This window comes from Heptranchias perlo, chromosome 30, assembly GCF_035084215.1.
Source record: "Heptranchias perlo isolate sHepPer1 chromosome 30, sHepPer1.hap1, whole genome shotgun sequence".
NCBI classification, from domain to species: domain Eukaryota; kingdom Metazoa; phylum Chordata; class Chondrichthyes; order Hexanchiformes; family Hexanchidae; genus Heptranchias; species Heptranchias perlo.
The window spans coordinates 10,124,792-10,149,183 of NC_090354.1; the positions used below are offsets into that span (position 1 = coordinate 10,124,792).

General features: G+C 40.8%; 1 protein-coding gene across 1 annotated transcript in view; it reads right to left on the minus strand.

Annotated features, from left to right (window-relative positions):
* The window catches only part of LOC137300113 (zinc finger protein 385D-like), a 164,008-nt gene that overhangs the window by 11,137 nt on the left and 128,479 nt on the right, over nucleotides 1-24,392 (minus strand). Inside the window, exons 3-4 of the mRNA XM_067969203.1 lie at nucleotides 23,859-23,969; nucleotides 9,793-9,952 (exon numbers count right to left, since the gene is read on the minus strand). Of these exons, the coding sequence (XP_067825304.1) occupies nucleotides 9,793-9,952; nucleotides 23,859-23,969 (271 nt within the window). The remainder of the gene's footprint in view (nucleotides 1-9,792; nucleotides 9,953-23,858; nucleotides 23,970-24,392) is intronic.

Sequence of the window (24,392 nt, forward strand, 5' to 3'; positions counted from 1 at the left end):
TGTAACTAACTAGGGCTTTGCCTTTTTTTGAAAAATTGAACAACCAGATTATTGAGTAACGAGTAAACAATTAGTTTGGGTTTGATAATAACTATTAATAAATTTTTTTGTTAACGAGGGAAATGAGATTATTCCCTTCAGTCATTATAGCTATTTAGTTAATAGATCTGTTTCAAATCAATTGTGAATCTTCTCAGAAATAAACGTCAAGTGAGTTGATACTCGAGTGGCCGCGTAATTTTATAATAAGGAATCGTTTGGGAACTGAGAGGAGACTGGATTCCCCCAATGCTGCGCACAGATAGCAAAAGTCCAGTAGATGGGTCTCTGAGACCCTGGCTTCATTCTGTGTCAGAGGGACAACCTTTCCGGGAACTAGGAGAATTCAGCTCTGAAGGAAACGGAGTAAATGTGGACTCGGTGAGCTGTTCATATTTAAGAGACCAAGGGCCGCGTCCCCCACGAACTGTCTGAATGATATGGGTCCGAGTCCTTGTGACAGCAGTCTCACACGGCGGGGTTCACAGATCTTTATAACTTCGGCCCCCTGAGAGGTCAGAGCCACACACGGATCCCTGCCAAGACCGAGGCGGGAGACGCTGGCTAGCACTGGCACTGATTCATGCTGGGTGCTAACAGCCCTCAAAAATCTCACCCAAACGAGCATCCTTCACAGATGAGCCACGAGTGTGAGTATAGGCCGACTATTCAACCATTGGGTGGGGGGGGGGGGGGCACCACAGTCAAGTGCGTCTTTATTCAACACCGTGACATCCTTCTCCTTCCAGCGGGAGTCACTGGATAGCACAGCAACAGAAACATTGGTTAATTTCCTCCTCCTCTGCCTCCCCCGAGGGAGGGAGGGGTCTTCTTTTGAGCACCCCCACTCAAATGGCAGTCTAGCTAAAATGCTGATCGGGTTAGATGAAGATGGATGTGAAGAGGCTCATGTGAAGCATAAACACTGGCATAGACCAATTGGGCCGAATGACCTGTTTCTGTGCTGTAAATTCTATGTAGTTCTATGTAATTCTTTGTATTCCGACACAATTCTGGTTTTAAGCCTGTTTATTCCATATCCGTTTTAGCTTTGTGAAAATAGCTGTAGATTATTCTGTTGAGAGTTGAAACGTGTACATCACAGGTGAGAAAACTAAAATATTTAAGCAGCTTCAAATTATATTTTATGGCAATATTCTTCACTGCAGTATTTGAGTAAAGATTCAGGATGTACTAGAATGTTTATGTGCTGTAATAATGGGCAATTCATTATTACCTCTCAAACAAAATGTAAATTTCATTTTCAATTTGGTTGCACATTGCAAGTCCAATTTCATACCAGGTGTGGTGTTATATATCACTCCATGCAGATAAATCCTCTCTGCAATTATGTGCAACTGATCTCATGTATTTTGATGCACGATAAAAATATTAAATATCTAACATCCAGAAGTATGATTGTCATGTTTCATCTCAAAGGGACCAGCTTACAGCTGGCTGGGGGGAGTACAGAAGCAGTTAGAGGAGCAGTGATCTCATTTCCCCCCACTTGTCAGTTCTGAAAGCCACCATGTGGTTAAAACCAGTGGTTTTCCAAGCTATTAGGAAAACAGGCTATGTATTTGTATGCAGATCCTCCAGAGTTTGACATCTTTTTAAGTGGCTAAACATAACATCAAATGGACTACTTACGACTTCAGGTTTTTCAAGAAGATTTGGCACATATCCTGGTCAGAAGTTTGTTTCTAGGCAAATGAAAAGCGCTTTTGAACATCTACCCCATTATGGCTCTGGCATGAGCTATGAGTAGCACTGTGACCATCCTGGCATGATAATCATCATGTTGTACTTGGATTGAGCTGTGGCTCTTGTCTGCCCCTGCTTTTGCTTCTCTGGGTTATGTAGAAGTTCGCAGATTGAACTTGTTCTCACAAGAGAAAAGATGATTGAGAGCAGACATAATCCAGGTTTAAAAATAATGAAAGGCATGGATAATGTAGGTACAGTATAACCAAGCTGCATAGCTTGGATTTTGAGTATAGAACTGAAGTATGAGTATAAAGTTAACAAGTCTCCCAGTAGAGTAGTGACTATGTGGAACAGACTCACAGCAAAAGTCGATACAGCTCGCCAAGGCTTCTTCGACAGCACCTCCCAAACCCGCGACCTCTACCATCTAGAAGGACAAGAGCAGCAGGCACGTGGGAACAACACCACCTGCACGTTCCCCTCCAAGTCACACACCATCCTGACTTGGAAATATATCGCCGTTCCTTCATTGTCGCTGGGTCAAAAATCCTGGAACTCCCTTCCTAACAGCACTGTGGGAGAACCGTCACCACACGGACTGCAGCGGCTCACCACCACCTTCTCAAGGGCAATTAGGGATGGGCAATAAATGCTGGCCTCGCCAGCGACGCCCACATCCCGTGAACGAATAAAAAAAAAGATTAAATCCTTTAAAAAGGGCTAAAAAAATATTTGGTTAGGAACTGGACGGGAAGTTGTAAGGATAAATGTAAGCAGAGGTGATAAAATAATCCAAAGCATGGTGGTTCTTGTGCAGCTGTGACCATGCAAATGTCACCTATAGACAGTAACTGGTCAGGGCTGGATAATACAGAGTATGAGGTTAAATATCTTGAAGTTTAGCTTGATTACCTTTGGGGGCAAGAATACATTTTGCAGAACCTTCCCTTGGGAAAATTGCACATGGTCTGTGGAAGGAAACGGCTAAATTATCTGTCCTTATTCTGAGCTTTCTTATATTAGGATTCATAAGAACATAAGAAATAGGAGCAGGAGTAGGCCATATGGCTCCTCGAGCCTGCTCCGCCATTCAATAAGATCACGGTTGATCTTTGACCCCAACTTCACATTCCTGCCCTATCCCCATATCCCTTGATTCCCTTAGCATCCAAAAATCTATCGATCTCAGTCTTGAATATATTCAACGACTGAGCATCCACAGCCCTCTGGGGTAGAGGACTGCAAATATTCACAACCCTCTGAGTGAAGAAATTTTTCCTCATCTCAGTCCTAAATGGCCAATCCCTTATCTTGAGACGATGACCTCTAGTTCTAGACTCTCCAGCCCGGGGAAACAGCCTCTCAGCATCTACCCTGTCAAGCCCTGTCAGAATTTTATGCGTTTCAATGAGATCATCTGTCTTTCTTCTAAACTCCAGAGAACATAGGCCCATTCGACTCAATCTCTCCTCATAAGACAATCCCATCATCCCAGGAATCAATCTAGTGAACCTTCGTTGCACCGCCTCTGAGGCAAGTATATCCTTCCTTATGTAAGGAGACCAAAACTGTACTCCAGATGTGGTCTCACCAGAGCCCTATATAATTGCAACAAGACCTCCTTACTCTTGTACTCCAACCCCCTTACAATAAAGGCTTATATACCATTTGCCTTCCTGATTGCTTGCTGTAACTGCATGTTAACTTTCTGTGATTTTTGTACAAGGACACCCAAATCCCTCTGACTACAAACATTTCTTAGTCTCTCACTTTTATATTCTGCTTTTAAATATATATATTTTATATATATATAATATATATTAAATTATATATATATATATATACATATAAATGTGTGTGTATATATATATATATATATAAATATGTGTATATATATATATATATATATACATATATAAATATGTGTATATATATATATATATATATATATACATATATAAATATTCTGCTTTTCTATTCTTCTTACCAAAGTGGATAATTTCACATTTCCTCACATTATACTCCATCTGCCACCTTCTCGCCCACTCACTTAACCTGGCTATATCTCTTTGTGTCCTCCTCACAGCTTACTTTCCCACCCAGCTTTGTATTGTCAGCAAAATGGGATACATAACACACGATCCCCTCATCTAAGTCATTGATATATGTTGTAAACAGCTTAGCCCCAACCACTGAACCTTGCGGCACCCCACTAGTAACAACCTGCCAACCCGAAAATCACCCGTTTATTCCTACTCTCTGTTTTCTGTCCATTAACTAATCCTCAATGCATGCTAATAGATTACCCCCAATCCCATGAGCACTAATCTTGTGTAACAACCTCTTCTTTGGCACCTTATTGAATGCCTTTTGAAAATCCAAATATACTACATCCACTGGTTCCCCCTTTTCGACCCTGCTAGTTACACCCTCAAAACATAGATTTGTCAAACATGATTTCCCTTTCATAAATCCGTGTTGACTCTGCCAAATCATATTTTGATTTTCTAAGTGCCCTGTTACTACGTGCTTAATAATAGATTCTAGCATTTTCCCTACTACTGATGTCAGACTAACTGGCCTATAGTTCCCTGTTTTCTCTCTCCCTCCTTTCTTGAATAGCGGGGTTACATTTACTACCCACCGAATCAGCTATTTAGTTTTATTGACAGAACACAAGAACAGAGAGGGTCATATGTGCCAGATGGAGAGAATTACAAAGCAATAACTGACAGGGTCCAAATGATGCCACAAATGCTTTTTGAACCTACATATTAGATTTAATTCCTTGTTAAGTCTCTGATAGATATAATCTATCTTCTTTTTATTTGTTGGTGATGTTTGAAAGTGTAATGATTAGAGATTGAGTAATGCAGTGGGTTAACACACTGTTTCTTCAACACTAGGACCTAGATTCAAATCCAGCCCAGGCTGATGAGATGAAAGTTGCCTCTCTCTAATGGCTGTAAGGATCCTATGTAAAATGTGGTTAGCTAGACCCAACTGAGTTCTTATTGGGTGCAAGTCTACGGCAAAAAACCCGTCACAATTTGGCACTAAACTGTCAGAGGATACAAAGCAAAAGCTATTGGTCCCGATAACATCCTGGCTGTAGTGCTGAAGTCCTGTTCACCAGATTTATCCACTCCCCTAGCCAAGCTCCTCCAGTGCAGCTATGATGCTGACATCTAGCCAACAATGTGGAAGATTGTCCAGCTACGTCCTATCCACAAAAAAACAGGTCTCCCCGGGACCTTCAATGGCACCATCATCACTAAGTCCTCCATCAATATCTTGAGGGTCACCATTGACCAAAAGTAGAACTGGACCAGCCATGTTAACACTAAGGCTACAAAAGCAGGGCGGAAGCTGGGCGTTCTGCGACAGGGTCTCCTCCTGAACCCCCTCCAAAGCCTCTACACCATGTACAAGGCTCAAGTCATGAGTCTGACGCACTACACACCATGCCTGGATAGGTGCATCCGCAACAATACTCAAGAAGCTCAACATTATCCAGGACAGAGCAGTTTGCTTGATCAGTGCCCCTGCCACTGGACTCAATATCCACCCCCTGCACCACCAGCACACTGTGGTTGCCTTATGTACTATCAATAGGATGCACTACAGCAATTCATCTAGGTTACTTTGATGGCAATTCCCTCCTCTGTGACCTCTACCACCAAGAAAGATAAGAGCAATACCATCACCTCCAAATTCCCCTTCAATTCATACACCGTCCTGATTTGGACATATAGTTCCATTCCTTCATTGTCACTGGGTCAATGTCCTGGAATTCCCTACCTAACACCATACAATCTGAGATCAGCTGTCTTTTGTTGGTTTAATATCGGCAAAGCCATTTGTGTTACAGCCTAAGCAACTTTCATCAGTTTGTAATGTTTACCATCCAATGACACTACACCTAACAGTATTCTTGTCGCCTGATAGAACTGAGAAATGTAACGAATAGAAAAGAGAAGTATAGCAAAGATTCCTTTTTAAAAGCTGCCATGGGGTACGTCGTGCTAAATCAATATCTGGCTTTACTCTATATCCACACAATTTGTAAAATTTATTACTGCCTTAGTGGCTTAACTCTAGCTATTTCCTTTTACTCAAGATTTATTTATGTTTTTATAGTCCATCATTTTGTCACTCTCTGTTTTACACTTATCCAGATACATTGCACTATTCCTGCCAACGCTTTTCTATTTTTTCCCCAGCTTTTATTCTTTGTTCAATACAAATAAGGCAGACAGGAGGAAATGTTGTATTGCAGTTGGACAGACTCTAACCATTAAAAAGGGTCCTTTCATGAAAGTATACAGCTCTTCTGGGATGCTTACAGAACGTTGTATCAGCTTCTTTCCAAACACTATGAATCCAAATCTTTGGCCAATAAGAGTTTCCATCTCTAGATTTATGGAGCTATCTTTGTTAAAATAATAATAATAAAAAAGCACAGCAAATCCACACTTTGTCTTATATTCTTTTGTTTAAATGCAATTGGACACCAATAGGGTGAAATTCGATTTGGGAAGGGACGCAAAACCGACAGTATTGCACCAGCCACTCGTTCTATGTCTCGCCTGATATTCGGTCCCAATGGAGCTGAATATTGGGGGGGGCCGTATAACAGGCGGCAAATGCGATACCGCCTGATTTGCGTCCCCACCCAAGTCGAATTTCACCCCCAATTTTCTTTTGTTTTGTTATTCTGCCCAATTAATGAAATCAGCTCCAAACAGCCCCTTTAGTTATTTCTGTTGGTCTCAACATCTCCAATGTGATTGTTGGGAGCGGTTCAATAAATTATCTTTCGTGTCGAACAAGGGTCTTGGACACAGGTATCTCTGAAGTAACAGTAACACATCGAAGAAAAATCTGAGGTGATGAGAATCTCTGTCTGTCTTTTCCACTTTGGTGGTTGGCAACTAGTGCACTTCATGGTATCTGGGCTCTCTGCATAGGTGAACTGTACCAAGACCTGATGTTACACCTATCTCATTCCATCACACCTACCCATGTCTCCTTTGCCTGCTCCTCCAATTATTACCATTGACATTTTCAGACAGTAACATCTCCAGCAACTTTCCTTGGGATCCCCAAATAACGTGTACATAGTTGGGAAACTCAGTTGAGACTATTTACCCCTGTGGCCAATAAGTACTTTTAGGTTAGCTTTCAGTGCATGTTGGTTCCTGGTTGTTGCAGACAATTTGCTTGGAAACTCACCAGTGTGATGACACCTTTAAGTATTAGGTCAGCATTTTAAAAATATCCATCATTATTTCATGATTCTTGATCAGAAAACTGGAACATATACTGGAGAAATTATTTCCTTGTTACACAGATGGTGCACTATGCGTGATGTACATTAAACAACATCCCCTCATTATCGCCAGTGGGATTATACTGTCTGATCTCTTCTGAAAATTAGAGAACTACTTTGCATGTGCAGGCAAACACATGTGGTGTCAGGTGTTGCATGTGAAAACACTCTTGTCTATGTCCAGTGCTGTTCCAGTTTCAGAGGAGACCAGGACAGCCGGTATGTGCAGCCTGTTTCAATGACCCAATTGGGAGATGGAGAAATTGGACTTGCAATGGTAAGTATCAGGGCAGTTTAAAAGCATGTCAAGAGAGACTGTAAGATACAGCAGCTAAATTGCATATAGTGGAGCTGACAGCATATATTGAGGCATATATATCCAAGCAGTGCTGAACTACCTACTTGGATGTGTCTCAAATGGGTTGCCAACCCCACAGGATTGTCCTGGAGTCTCCAGGAATTGAAGATTAATCACCAGGACACTGCTGCGAGCAATCCTGGAGAAAAATCATAGGAACATTAAAAAAATTGTGTGTTTTTCTTTGAACAGTTTGTTTATTAGTTATAAAAATATAGGAGTTGGGGAAAAAGGCTGTTTGACGGTCAAGAATCATCCAATTGAGTCATAATGATTCTGTTCACTTTCCAACTGGCGTGGGAAGATGGTGTGCCATGAGGGTGAATGTGTTGGACAACCAATGGCGGGAGCATGGAGGCAGGGCAGTGGGAGGCGGGATGTCATGAAATGAAACCTCTAGGAATACCTCCAGACAGAGTTGGCAACCCTAGAGGCAGAGCAGCTGCACCAGATTGTAATTTGAAAATCTTAGCAGATAAGGGTGGCTTATCTGCTCAATTCTGTTAAGGTAAGGAAACTTGCTTAGCATGCTGTGATTCCTGGAGACCCTGACTCAAAGGAAAAAACGGCAACTGAGTTCACGTTGTCAATGTGGAGCTTCTGGTTTGGAGATTCATGGACTGGCAACACACCTCCATTCTTAATCTCAAAGGAATTACTGGCCTATCTGCCCTTGCTGCTGCCTACAAGGAGGTGAGTAGCTGGGAGAGGGGACAATAAATAAAAAACAAGCAGGGATTTACTGAATCTGAGAAGGAAATTTAGGACTAGTGTGGCTGCTAACCCTAAATCATAATACATCACCTCTTAAGCTAGAATTTCCTCTGCGTTGCATCCACTGTGCTACCATAACTTCACCAGAAGTGCGGCAGAAAGCCCGTTTACTCGCGTAATGTAACAACAGATCATTCGTTGCTAATGAATTAATCGTGGCTAATGAAATATTTACATTAGTACCAGAACCCGAATTATCCGCAGTCATTTTGGGACCGCCTATTAGGTATTAAAAGAATCAAAAGTGTCCAACATAATCTGTACTGATAAATATCTGAGGCTCTACACTACTGTAGCTGACCAGTATATTTAACTTCTACGGTATTTTATTGTTTAAAAACAGTGAGTGGAATCTCTAATATATTGCAGTTATTTAACCAAAGCCATCATAATAGTCCAGATACTGGCCTGATGGGTATCTGCTTAGTGTCAGTAAGACAAAGGGCACTGTCCATGCTTGCTTGGATGCAGATGCAGAGCTCCACTTCCACTTAGCATTATGAGAGTGAGAGTGGGAGTGTCCTTTCTCTCATTGCATTTAAAGTAGTCAAAAGTTAGTTTAGAAAATTCCTAGAAAGTCGAACGGAACACCTACCACTTTCAATATATGGCTTTGCACAGGATTGCAGTTATACTGCAGCTGGTGTGAAGTCCAAGTCGTGTAAGACTGGAGGTGGTGTCACACCTCCTGCTTTAATACGCTCTGGTGTCAGATTGCCAACCTGACATTTTCATGTTGCTGTGCCCCTAAACCATTTTGCATCAATGCAAAAGTGATATGGCAGCCTTGGGGCAAGAACAATAACCTGGAAGGTCAGTGTTGTACTGTTATTAAACTGTTGGAAAGCAATTGACACAGTGGCTGATACAGTGAAGCTTATCTATCCTGTGAAAGTTGTAGCACGAAGTATTAAACTAAAAAATAACAACCCAGTAGGTAGTGTAGTATTGAATCACAATTATTTTAAATATCTAATTTGTGCAAAACAATACACAGCACTATCTCTAAACATAACTTTTACAGGAGACAAGACTTCTGACTATGGGACTGGAGGTGGGCAGCGGGGGGGGGGGGGGGGGGGGTTGGGGAGAGTTGACAGTTTGAGGCCCCAAATCATGTTGGTTTCCCAACCCCAAAGTTACACATCCTGCAAAAATTCTGTTTTGAGGCAATGGTTTTACACCTATTTATAAGATGAAAGTTGAACATTTAAATAAAAGCAATTTACAGCACCCTAATCTCAATATTTCCTGGTCCTAAGATCCAAATTCCTGCCAAAATTTCTTACTGTCCTGACTTCTGCTGAATTTGGATAATCAGAACATGGATAATTGAAGTTTCACTGTTTCAGACTAAATGCTATTGTAATTCTTTGACAAAAATGTCTGATGAAGAGTTACATCTGAATTGTTAATCTTTCTCTCAAATGCTGACCGACCTATGGTGCATTTCCAGCATTTTCAATTTCATGAAACTTTTGTTTTATTAAACAATTTGTTCAATTTATTATTAGGTAAATGATTAAAAGTATCAGACAACACAAAGTCAGCCGTCTCTAACAAAAATGGGGCAATTAACCTGTTTTCTCTGGGTCGCTCATGGTATCATCAAGGTTGTGATTGGATTGTGCCATGTCGTCCTCCTTGGATGCTGCAGCTTTCTGCTTATTTTTCAGGGCCTCCAGTGCTTTAAGCTTTCGAGCATGTTTATGACCCTTGTAGTGTGCCTCAGCCTGGTTCTACAAAGTAAAAAAAATGAACCATTCAGTTAAGATCAAAATATCTTGATCAGACTCCTTTTCTTGTCATTTAACCTTTGTATAAAGATGAGTACAAATAATGGCATCATTCAAAAGCCAGAGTTGTCACCAGATTATTTAGTGTATTGGTACCAATATGCTGTAAGAGGAAAAAAAATCACATAAAAGCCAATACATCTTTTGTGTGATCACCCTCTCAAATCCCTCCCACTGATATTACCATCAGTGACAGACCTGTAACCACCAGTACTTCAGCTTAAAATGCTCTCTACAGGGACAACCAAGGATTCAAGGACAAAATCTATAGTCCAATTGTACTGCTGGGTGTTTTACAAAGTTCAAGTATGAAAATTTCCCACATCCACCATTACATTTTACTGAAGTCCTTGGGACAACACGGGAAGCAATAGCCAAACAGACACAACAAACATTTCGTTTTCTCCACATGATAATGGATTCCGCTGGTCGTCCACTTTCTGAGATCATTTGGGCTCCATCATATTTATTAGATAAGGAACATAGAAACAGGAGTAGGCCATTCAACCCTCGAGCCTGTTCCTCCATTCAATGAGATCATGGCTGAGAAATGCTACCTTGCTTAAAGGTGATTTTATCAGAGAGACTTTTTTTCTTCTTTTAATAAATACTTCATCAAAAAGTATTATTAATACAAAACCTATTCACGCATTGCAGGGTGAGACAAAGGGCAGATATATTGTTATAGAACATTACAGGAAGCCAATTACGAGCCTAGAGTTTTCAAGCCTCTGCAGTCTTCTTGGGGGTATCTATTTCACCAGTACCTCTGCAGGATACTATTTAACCCCTTTGTTCTCCTCAGTCCATAAATAAGCTTTTCCTATTTGTTGACATGCAATATCTCACTCAAACCCTGAAGCTGGTAGATGAAATACGTTTCTGAGCTATTAGCAAACTCACTTTGATCTGAACTCAAGAAAGACGGATTCCCTCAGGATACACACCACATCCTCAAAGGCTCCTTTCAGAAACTTGAGCACCTTCCTGCAAAATGTACCCAATGTGGGACATTCCACAAGGGCACACACGACAATGCCCTCCTTCTCCCCAAACCACTAGTACCATTTTTTAAAAAATCAGTGACAAAGAATTCTGATTCGGTTGAACATCTTTTTGTTTTCTTCTGTCAACATACTCATACTCAGCAGAGCTCGACAGAATAATTTAGAGTTTGGAAGAGGCAGCTCTAAAAAAAACAGTAGCCAACCCACAGCACCTGGTGGCCTGGAACTCAAGCCCCTCGGGCAACTACTGACTTAATTTCCGTCCTCTCTTGTCCAAATACCCTGCATTACTTGATTAGTTACTGGCATTGTCATTTTTCATTATGTTGTACCTTATTACAGCAAGAAGAAATTTATCAAATCGGCCAACAGTTTTTGGCATCTGACAATTTTGATCATATTTTTCTCTGTGCAATTTGAGTGTGTTTAAATAGGATGGCGCAAAACAAATTATCTTTTTTTTAGTGTTCATCAAGATAAGGAATATTAATGCTGAGAACAGCTAACATTTAACATTTACAAAGTACTCTTCATGTAGAAAAATATCTCCTTGTATTAGTAGGAATTGAATTTGGGTGGGGGAGGAGTAACGACTCTGAAGGCAATTTTTTTTGGAGATATTTGAAAGCAGTGGGGGGGTTAGTGAGGTGAAGAGAATTTAAAAAATCGGCTTCTGCTTGTGGAGTGAAGGGTGCAAGTTACAGGCATTAATCCAGAGTCAGAAGAAGGCAGCATTTGGGCTCAATGTATGACTGGGGAGAATTTCTCAGATGAGAACAAACAAAACAAGGTGGAGGATGTGAAGACACAAAGAATGTTTTTCCACTTTTGATATCTAACTTCAGCATCAAGTACTCTCAGAACAGGTACAGTACATGACTTTTATGTTGAGTTCAGTTTTGTTTATTTGGTTTTTCCCTGGTCTACTGCATCTCAAATCTGACTGTTCCCAAATTTCAAAGCACATTTGGAATGGGATTTAAATTGAAAAGCACCTAGCATTGAGGGCTTGCCCGTCTGCTTAAAGTTGATAATACCTCATATAAATTCTACCGATCATCATGTTTTACATATCGTGGCTGTACTGCAGTATTGATTTGGGCACTGGTAATACATAAAATAGGTGGTCATTCACAAAACCTCAGCTTCATCTTCTCAATAAATCTTATTGAGGCAATGTGTTGTTTAAAAATTCAGCATACACAAAACATGACTGATACCGAAATTATAAATACTGTGCACAGTAAGTAGCGATAAGGACATCTGGTAACAAACTGACCAGGGCTGTTCTTGAAAAATATTTTCACTGTCAGCACTGAACACTAACCACAAACACACAATGGACCACTGATGCGTAAGTAGTATCTGAAGTGACATATTTTATCACGCCAATGCTCGCTCTGTATGTGATTTATATGCATAACTGTGCTTCACATGGGAACAAGCATAAAATGTGAAGATACAAAATTGACTGTACAGCCCACAGATAATATTTTAAACAGAGAAGTATTAGTTAAATTTGACAAAGAACTGGCAAAGTTTGAAAATGCATATCAAACAATTTGGGGTATACAAAGCTCATGCTCAAAAACTGACGGGACCTTTTCAGTCCTAATAAACGTAGTTAAAAAGGTATTTATTTTCTTTCATTAATATATTTATGCAAAGTAATCATGAAGCTTGTCAAACATAATGAGAAAAGACAAAAGGAAAAATTAACTATATGCAAAGAAATTGCGTCTATAGCAACAAGCACAGCTCTATTAGGTCAACACAAAGGATTTATCGGTAGGTCCTATCCTTGCCAGTTTTGCTACAGGTTAGTGGCAATCATAACAACTAGTGATGCAGTCCATCTAAGACAAATTATTGAGTACCTCTTGACTGCTGCATATCATTTTTTGCAAACTAGAAAGTTACTTGGGCAGAATGATGGCCTCAAGTCCAAATTAGATCAGTGAACAGCATCGGCAGCTAAATCATTCCGTTCAGTAACCAATGTATTGCAGGTTCAGTGTCAACGCAAGGAATGACTGCACCAACATAGTGGTGGTTAACCTTGTCAACTAGTATGACCGTGAAATATGGGCTATCATCCCACTACATAACTGGTGTCTTCCATCACAACAATAGTAAGCTGGATGCAAATGCCGGTTGCAAATGAGATACAAAAGTGAAATTTAGACATTTTATCCAAAAGAAGTGACAGACCCAAGCGCCTCTGTAATTTCTAGCATCATTATCTATTATTTTCTATAATATATAAACAAGGTACTTTTCCCTCTTGTTTTCATGATGATAAATGGGCAGAATAGGAGTCTTCACAAGTAACGAGCCCATTGATAACAAAGATCTATAGGCATGGAATTTCACAGGCGCTACCATGGAAATAGAGATTTGATGTCAGGGTTTTAAAATCACAGGACTGTAATCTATCCATTCTGAATTAGGAGCATGAGGTTATCGGGATATAGGGGCCGTTTGTTTTCTGCCTAATGCCCCGTATGTGCCAATTCTTGGGGTGTTATGCAGAGGTTAAAGGTGCAGAGACCTATAATGTTGGCTCTCCCCCTCCCCCCCTTTGCATTTGATATACGTTTCCTGGGGCATCCCTGGTATGGCTAAAAACTTCTTGTCTCAAAGAGGCCTTTAAATTGTATGTAAATAGTGCAGGAGTGATGCCCCCATGTCACTGTATGGAGATTCTGCCCAGCCGCAACCTAGAAAGAAGACTTCCCATGTAAACTACGCATTACAGTTTGGCGGCTTCAATATTCTTTGGAAATGCACTCGACCCATCTAGCCTGCCATGCCCCTGAATTTGGTGCCCAAGGCTAGTAACATGATCCGGGTGCAGGCCTGTCTCCTGGCAAGGTCCTCGACCGGGAACTAGGGTCCCACACCGGGAACAAGAGGCAGAATCAGGGATGCAACTGTGGCCCTCAAGGGACCTTCATCTTGTTGCTGAGTCCCAGTGCAAGGCACAGCATCAGCTTCCTTGGGAGTCACTGAAAATGGGCATCCTTTGGTCATAGAGTGAGGAAATTGAGGCTGGAGGGTCAGGAATGCCTTTATCACCTCAATTCTAATACTACAGTGAAGTGATACATTTTGGTAGGAAGAACAAGGAGAGTCAATATAAACTAAAGGGTACAATTCTAAAAGGGGTGCAGGAACAGAGAGATCTGGCGGTATATGTGCACAATTCGTTGAAGGTGGCAGAGCAGGTTGAGAAAGTGGTGAAGAAAGCATACTGGATCCTGGGCTTTGTAAATAGAGGCGTAGAGTACAAAAGCAAGGAGGTTATGATGAACCTTTATAAAACACTGGTTTGGCCACAACTGGAGTATTGTGTCTAGTTCTGGGCACCGCACTTTAGGAAAGATGTGAAGGCTTTAGAGAGGGTGCAGAAGAGATTTACTAGAATGATTCCAGGGATGAGAGACTTCAGTTACATGGATAGACTGGAGAAGCTGGGGTTGTTCTCCTTACAGAAGAGAAGGTTGAAAGGAGATTTGATAGAGGTATTCAAAATCATGAAGAGTCTAGACAGAGTAGATAGAGAGAAACTGTTCCCATTGGCAGAAGGGTCAAGAACCAGAGGACATAGATTTAAAGTGATTGACAAAGGCGACATGAGGAAAAACTTTTTTAAACAGCGAGTGGTTATGATCTGGAATGCGCTGCCTGAGGGGGTGGTGGAGGCAGATTCAATCGTGGCTTTCAAAAGGGAACTGGATAAGTACTTGAAGGGAAACAATTTGCAGGGCTAGGGCATAGGGCGGGGGAGTGAGACTAGCTGGATTGCCCTTGAACAGAGCCGGCCCGGACTCGATGGGCCGAATGGCCTCCTTCCGTTCTGTAAGAGTGTACCCCTGCTGCTAGAGAAAGGAAAATCGGAGCCCGTATACTTTTTAGCTGTGTTTTTTGTTACATGCTGCGAGAGATTACAGCGTCACCTCAGGAACAAGTAAGAACAACAGGAAAACAAAAAAGCAAAATACTGCAGCTGCTGGAAATAAAAACACAAAATGCCAGAAACACTCAGCAGGTTAGGCAGCACCCGTGGAGAAAGGAAGGTGGGGTTAACGTTTCAGGTCAATGACCTATCGTCACACATATATGTGTCTTATGGATACGAGATATCCCATCTTCAGCAATTAGCAGAAAATACCTGTTTCCAGGTGGGTGCTGTACGAGCCAATAAAATAATTAAGGATTAGCATGTGCCTGGATTTTTTGTACTGGCCAATTAAGGGCAGATTGATTAAGGGTAATAAATAGATTTTAAATGGTTTCCTTGACCTACATAAAGCCTGAAACCGTAGCAATTTGCCATTTCATACAGTGATTAATTATTCTGATCAATACATGGGTTTGGAAACGCACTCTGAGTTAAAATCCATCCCCTGGCATCACTTACTTCTGTAGGTTTACACATAATTGAAAAACCAATGTACTGAAATCGTCCAGCAGCTGTACATTTTCCAACATAATCACTAACTTTCCAATTTAAATTCCTGTTTTTCCTTTCGTAATAGTTCATGACACTTTTTCACGTGACACAAGGCTGAGAACCGTTCCCAAAACCTGATTAATTACTGAATGATATTACAGCAAAATAGGTTATTAATAATTTTAGAAGTTGTATATGTGGTGGTGCCAGAGCGTGTTGGGGTTGGCCCATGGAATGGCAGGATGTTCATTATTGCCCGGCATTCTCCACTTGGCAAGTTTCTCAATTTCAATGGGATTACAATGGAGGGATCTATGTCCAGTTGAATTGGAAGCTAAGCCCACTACACACTTATAGTACTGGATAGTAGGTGCCCGTTTGAGGGTCCCCTATGGTGAAGGCTTTGGTCCAATAGCCTCTGAAGAGTTTTAATTACTTTTTAACTTTTTTATGCAGTTCGCCGTGCGGCTCTTCATCACTGAAACGATAATTTTGAGGTTAGCCTGATTGCTAGGATTTCCCAGAGGTGCTGGGAGATTCCACAATGTCATGATATGGGACTGAGTAATCATCACGCAGACATACAAGATTTTAAATTGCATAAAATTATATTTATTTGGTAATTCACATCCTGTACTGTATTTCTACAATTTTATTAAAGCTCATCCTAAGTGCCAAGTCGTGCAGGCCACAGCAAAATTCTTCTGTGGGCAGTGATAAACCTTAATAGATAGATAAGGATTATTAATTAAAAAAAAGTCCCAATGGTATTTGGATTCAAAAGCCTGATTACGATTTGTAATGGTTAAACTGAAGTGAGTTGTACTATTAGTCTCAGCATGTGAGGCTAAAGTGTCTATTCATCACTGAAATCAGCATTTTGAGGTCAGCCTGAATGCTAGTATTTCCCCAAGATGCTGGAGGATTCTACAAAGTCACGTATGGAACGGAGAAATCATCATATCGAGACATATGTGTGCTCGCTGACCTACATTGGTTCCCGGTCTGGCAACGCCTCGATTTAAAAATTCTCATTGTTGTTTTCAAATCCCTCCATGGCCTCCCCCCCTCCTAGCTCTGTAACCTCCTCCAGCCCTACAACCCTCCGAGATCTCTGTGCTCCTCCAATTTTGGCCTTATGTGCATCCCCAAGTTTCATTACTCCTCCATTGGCGGCCGTGCCTTCAGCTGCCTAGGCCCTAAGCTCTGGAATTCCCTCCCTAAACCTTTCCGCCTCTCTCTCCTCCTTTAAGAAGCTCTTTAAAACCTACCTCTTTGACCACTTGTCCTAATATCTCCTTATGTGGCTCGGTGTTAAATTTTGTTTGATAACACTCCTGGGAAGCACCTTGGGATGTTTTACTATGCTAAAGGTGCTATATAAATGCAAGCTGTTGTATATATATTTTTAAAATTCATTCCTGTACTATTTTGCTGTGATATCTTTGAAACTTAATGTAAAAATAAATAAGCAGCACACCCCACTGTCCTGGGAATGAAGGTTTAGAGTTCGGCTTTTGTTCTTGTATTTCAGCTTTGGTTTTAATGATCCATGGGGTGATGAACTCGACATTTGCTTTTTAAGTTTCTGTTCTTTGATGGAAAAGTTCCAATCTTCACAATCTCAGAAATGTCTGGGTTCAATCATCCAGAAAGCCAAAGATCCAAATATTCATCCCTGCTGAATGCAGTGTTGGTCGCTGGAATTTCAATTATATAGGGAGAGTACTTATCATCCTGAAGAGGGCACTTCCTGGACTTCCTTTTAATACTCAGGAAGGTGTTGCAGTCCCTATATAACTGAGTTAAAATGACTAACGTGGGTGAAAGGCTAATACACTGTCAGAACCAAATGCATTCCAGATGAGAAGAATCGGAAGGGAAAGGATTAAGAGGATTATTTGAAAAGTTAAAAGGTCAGACATATGCTGTTAAATGGCCACTGTTGGGAGCAAAGCTCAATCAAAGCTAATAGAAAATTGAGTTGCCAAAACAAACAGTACAGAAAGCTGAGGAAATAGAGAAATAAATTACCTGTAAAATAAAAGGAGCTGGGTAAGAGGAGGAAATGAACAAACATACAAATGTTCACATGCCTCAAAGAAGTTCATCAAGAAAAAACTAAAAAGTGGTTAAAAAAATAAAGAAAATGGATAGAAAGGAACTGCTGCTACTGTGAGCGAATTGGTTACTGATCTTACTCTCTGGTAACTATTGCTGGTCTCCACTTTGTTTCTTACCTACCGCTCTGCTGCAATGTGATTCTGAGTCAATATTACTTTGCCTGGAGTTGCACTGCACTTGGTGTGAGCTCAAACCAGAGTGCGATGGCCTGAAGGAAGGGGTCTCACACTTTAGTGCATCCAGTAGTCTCCTGAGTTACAGGGCTAAAAGCTCTCTTGCACTGCTCCTTTGCGCATGCTGGGAGTCCATACTGCCAAATTGCACACTGCTAGCCTTTGATTTTCTGTCTTTAACAGATGGAAAATTGCAGGCAGGAAGTGTGGAAATTTTGTAAGATGTGCATGCCAAGAAGTGGCACAAGCGGTTTTCACCCCACACTGCCATTTCTCTGTCAGCGTGTACACAAACTGCTTCGCATCAATTTGAAGTGGCACTATAACTGCACTCTTAGGCTGGGGTTTCCGCCAGACTTCCGGTGAAATTACACTAGTGGAGCAAAAACAGCTCCAAGGAAATTCCCAACCTTATTTTCCAAGAAGAACCTTCTTTGCTTGTGAGGGAAAGAAGTAGGTTTGTATCAGTAACACCGGTGTGTCCCAATCAGTGATATGTCTTCACAAGAGCACAGGAAAGTTCAGGACTGGAAATGACTCTCCAGTCCACCTGGCTGGTCCCAAAACTGAAAACCTCTCAATGGCTCAGACCCTCAAATATCTATCCAAACTTTCCCTTATATTTTTCCACACCTTTTGCCTCCATTGTAGCCTTGGGCACTCTATTCCACACATACAGCACTCCCTGAGTAAAGTAGTTAAATCTGTCCATGCACCTTCCCCTCTTCTAAGTTTGTGCCCGTGTCCCTTGCTTCTAGGGTTTGTGGCAATGTCAAACATATTATCAGGGTCCAATTTATCTATTTCCTTAAGAATCTTGAATACCTGAACAACATCATCTTTTTGTTCTCTAGATTAAACATCAGGATTTGCAACTTCTCATAGTTCAGATGCTGTAAGCTAGGTATTAGTTGGGTAGCCCTTTACTGCACCGGCTCCAATGCCTGAACATTCTTGCTGTAGTATGATGACTAGACTTGTATATAGTACTCCCGTTGTGGCCATACCAGCTTTGTTTCTGTCCCCAGCCCCAAATCATTTATATACGCTGTCGACAGCGGTGGCTCCAGTATTGAGTCCTGTGGCACCCATTAGTAACACTTTGTCATGTTGACATCTTCAACATGACATCCTTTGTGTTACCTGGTTTAGCCAATTTTCAGTCAACCTCAGAAGCTTGCATCCTATTCAATGCCTTCCTATCTAATCTATTGTATGGCTCAGTATCAAAAGCTTTGCTGAAATCTAAGTTTTTCACATCTACAGTTACATCTCACATCTACATCTACAGCATGTATAAACGATTTGGGGCTGGGGACTGAAGCAAAGCTGGTATGGCCACAACGGGAGTATGGTGTACAATTCTGGTCATTGTGCTACAGCAAGAACGTTCATGCATTGGAGCCAGTGCAGCAAAGGGCGACGTCAGTTAACGAGGTCTGTCAATTCCTCGAAGAACTCCAATAAATTGGATAGAAAGGACAGTGCTGTCTTTAAATCAATGTTTATTTTCTCATCCATACCATACCTATCTAAATGTTAATTATCTTTTCTTTCGGGATGCCTTCTAATACCATACCCACAACAGATGTTAGGCTCATCTGCTTGTAATTTCCTACGTCATTCCTGTGCTCCTTTTCGAAGATTGGTATGGTGTTCCAATCCTCAGGAGCTATTCCACTTTCTAATGAATCTCTGAAGGGTATGACCAATTTCACTAGCCATGTTTTAAGTATCCTTATATGAAGTCCACTTGGACCTACTGTCTTGGCTTCCTTGACTTCTTCAATTTATCAGTGACCCCCTTATCTGAAATTTTAATTTCTTTACTACTTCCTTCATTCCCCCACCAGAAACTTAACTTCTAAGTTGGGGATTGCCCATTGTTTCTTTCATGAACGTAGAGAAGAATTAATTTATTATATTCTCTATCCCTTGGTCACTTGATACCGTGTTAGCATTGGGATCTTTCAATATCCTTACTATTACTGTTAATACCTTGCTGTTAATCAATTAATAGAAATCTTTGACATTTCTTTTAATATCCCTTGCTATCTCTTAACCTAGTTTCCTATTTTAGCTATCCCGACCAGCTTGTTAACCTTTTCTACCTTGTTTATATATTTATCTTGGCCCACTAGGCTACCTGTGGCTTTATATGTTGGGGACAATCTCTTTTTTTGCCTTACATCAAATAAATTACACTGTGCAAATATAAGATTTATAAATATAAAATGAGCAAAAACATTATGTAATTCTAAATCTTGCAAATGTCAAATCAGCACTTTCAAGAACTAGGATAATTTTTCCCCCAATGAAAGATGGAGTTCATTAATGATTTCCACTTCACTTATTGTCATTAAATTTACTTCAGTTCAGTGAAACAGATTCCTGACATTCTTTATCCCATCAGCCTTTCATTCCTTTAACACTCTACTTCCTCCGATTTTATTAGAATTCCACAAAATTTCATTTGCACCATTAAAATGCAAATTCTACAGCAAGTTTAACCATGGAACTTCAATAAGACAAAAATAAATTGAGTCATAAAAGCAATTCTCACTGCATTACTGTTCCGAAGGACATTGAATGAAATTATGCACAAAGAAATGGATTCAGTACAACTCTTTCTGCTTCATTCACTCTCCCTGCTCCCTCGAAACAACTTCAAGACCACCAGGCCAAATTTGTATGGGGTTTGGGAGGGGGGAGGCAGAAATACTTATTGAAGGACATATTCATATTGATGGGCAGTTACAAACTTTGTGTTAGTTTGTGTCTCAGCATAGTTATCATTACCACTTCAATTGTAAGATTTTCAAACATATTGTTGAAGAACGTAAAATTCCAACATCTGGGGCCAGATCAGGATTGAAAGGCTTTAAAACATTTCTTTTTGGAGCACGAACATGGCCCCACGCAACAAGGAGGCTAACATAGCTCTTGCTATTAGCTGCAAGAAGATGCATTTCCCTTTCCGTGGCAGACAACAGTCTACCCCAAAAAAAAAATTGGCTGAAACATTTATGATTAAATTCATTTTTTTATATGGGACTTTGGGGTTTTACCAGTGCTTTGAGGGATCACATTCCACAATTCCCCTTGGTCCTTGGTGAATGAATAAGTAAATCTCCATTTTTATTACATGGGATTATGGGGTTTTCCAGGATTTTTACCAGTGTTTCTGGGATTGCCTTCTGCAATTCTGTCCATCTTTCTTCAAAAACAGTGAGCTTCAGCATGACCCCCCTCCCTTCCCCCTCCCAAACCCAACTGATGAAGGGACGAAGAGCAAACTAATTGCCTCAATCCCTAAACCCACATTGTTCCCTGCACGCGCACAGCTATGTCAAGAAATCTAAATACATTCTTCTCGTAAGCTCCATGTAATCAAAGTGTACAAGTTTCATAAAATATGTATGTGAATTCACACTCTTTAGAATTCAACAAAAAAAATGTGTTTTTCCAATAAAAAAGATGCCAAAATTCCATGGGCAGCATTTCAGGTTGGGATCATGCCCACTGGCCCTGATCAACACTAATCACTGTCTGAGTTTGTGGGGTCAGTGGGAGGGCACCTCATCTGCACGTGGAACCAAGCAAGGGCAGTCCCACAGTGCTGAATAATGGACGAAAGGCATTGGAGGAGGATGGTGTAGTCGACCGTGTGAAAGGCTGCAGTGAGGTTGAGGAGGGATAATGGTCACCGTTACAAATTCATTTCTGAATTTGTTTAGGGTATTTTCAGTGCTGAGGCAGGGGCAGAAACATGATTAGAAAGATTCAAACATGGAGTTGCAGGAAAGATGGGCATGGATTTGGGAGGCGACGACACGTTAATGTTCTTTGGAAAGGAAAGGGAGATTGGAGATGGGGCTGTAGTTTGCACAGACAGAGGGGTCGAAGGTAGTTTTTTGAGAAACGGGGTGTTAACAGTGGTTTTCAGAGGGGACCATTTACAATGTCAGCTAGCATGGGGGCCATGATGGGAAGTTGAATGGTCATAATAAATGGTTGTCAAGCACAATTTCATGGTGAAGTTGTCCCTTTAAATTCATTATATTATTTTCCATTACGTTACTCATTTGATGCATATTTTTGACATGTTTTTAATGCTGGTTATATTACCATACAAAATAACAATGTTCCTGAGCAATGAAATGTGAATTATAAGGAGGCTATTTATGAAGATGCTTTCCTCCATGTCACACATCATGGGCATTCTGGTATCTTTCTGCAGTAAAACTTTGGATTTTATTGATGTAGAACAGTCTATCTTCCTGCATGATGCTCCAATGAACACACTTATAGCAGGAGCGCTGAGAACAAATGGTGAAGTCAAATTTGAAATAAAAGAGTGCAATAATTCAATCTGTTCGCAAGCTGGCAGGCTAAATTGTAAAGTTGGAAATGACGGGATTCTGCCCCTTGATTCCCCGAGTACCAACTCTTGATTTTGTTTGGGGTGTCAGGGAGACTTTGATTGGAGATGGAACACTCCCTAAGCAAGCAAGGGAATGAAATCAGAAGGACAGATTAATCTCGGTGTCGCTTCCACACTTTCTATCAGGCTAAAACTGAGTGACATTGGCAAAGACTTGGGCATCAGGTGAATGCCATCTCACCAAGGAATCATGTGTGGCATGGGGCACCTAAGGAGGAGCAGTAATACAATTTTAAAAAAAATAAGGGAGGAAAATAAAAAAGGCAAATAATAAATGTAATGAACAATCAGAGGTAGAAAGGTAGAAATTACTCTGCACCCTATTGGTTAACGAATTGGTTAACTGGGTTGGGTGAAATTCCCATGTGCTATTTTAAAGACGTCGTTAACCCAACTTTGTTAAATTAAAGGAATTTCTACTCTCAATGGTTAAGTGGAACCAGCTCCTCTACAGCACAGAAAGATGGCATCCTCATTCAAAATCTGAATAGTTTCTGTAGGATTCATCAAGGTTTTAGTTGACATTGCATAGTATTTAACAGAAAAAAAATCTAATTGCATTTAGTACATAGTTGAAATAAACTAACGAGTTTAATTCAAAATCTGGTAGAATTTGTATGACAAGAGATTTTAGCAGCCGTACTAAGTGCGCTCTACAGCGTCACACAGTGTCAGTGCAATCACCCAATAATACCTGGCACATGCAGATTTTAAAGCTCTTAGAATTTTACTCTACTAAATTTTCTGAGTGGCGGTGGGCAACCTCACTAACCTCACCAGCACATGTTGGAAAATCGAGGGTCTGCTTCTTACATTTTTGTACATTCAAAAAGTTCATTCTCCAGCTGTGAACACCTTGCTGTGTTTTGGGGTGGATAATTTATTAACGTCACAGAGAATAGGCAGAGCAGAAGAGATGGGAATTAGCTCCTGTAGGATAGGTTATGCCCTTTAACTAGAAAGAAATTGCCTGTTAACGCTCCCAAAGCATATGAATGAGCATGCCCTGGGCTTCATCATGTCTCCACCATGACCACTGCTAATTTGCCATATCCCCCTGATATGGACCCTTTTAAGAACCTGTACATTTCATTTTAATGCATTATTCATAAGACACATGTTGTGCAAAGAGACTAAGCAGGGGATAATTTATTCCACTTGTGAGGAAGCCTTTTACCAGGTTTCCTTACACATGGAATAAAGTCTGCTCTCCGCAGTTCTATTTTAAATAGCCTCTATTTTAACACACGGGGCTGAACAAGAAATTGTTGCATATTTTGTCTGTATCTGGCATGTTTAAAGCTTGCTGCATTTTATTTTGTACCAGTTGTTCACATCAGAAAAGATTCATAGACGTCCATGGAATTGCTTTATATCAAACTGTCTGACAAGAGTTACATGAAAATGCTTTGTTGACTGACCCTCCCTCAGGGCATGCCTGGGCTCTATTTGGCAGCACAGCTAAGACTGCAAAACTCACTATGTCGGTGGGTGTGAAGGGGGTTAACTCCTGGAACAAGACCCATGTCCCACCATTCTATGTTGTCATTTAAATAGTAAACTTGCTCATTTTTTAACTGTATACAATACAATACAAACATAGGTAATGGCTCTGAGTTTGTTCCTACAGAACGAAGCACCTTACCTCCGAGTTGAATCTCAGATGGCAGACATTGCAAGAGATTACTTGTTTCTTTTTTGGTGGTAGTGTAACGCCAAAAGTATGATTTATTACTGCCTTTTGCACTGGATCCATCTGCAATTCAAAGAAAAACATTTACAAACATGATTAGTTTTGTTAAATACTGCAAAAAAAAATGTGTTTTATCATCTTAAAAGTGAAACAGAAACATAAAATACACCAAAAAAGGCTCCCGTGACAGCTGAGTTGGTAACGGCAACATGCAGTTGAGCCATATAGGCTAGGAGGGCCTAGGTTAGATTCCCGGGGGTAATTTTAACCTAACCCTCCTGCTGGGATACTGACAGGATTGGATCGATTGCTCAATTTACACCCCACCTGATTTTATTTCCCTTGCCCATGAAGGGACATGCATGTCATACAAGTTGTCTGCAGTTCAGCCTCCAATAGATGGGACTGCGGGAGCATCGCTAGCACCTTGTGCCCAAGACTGCTGGAATCTCAGTCTGCCCTCCTGTCCATGGGGGGAAGGGGTGT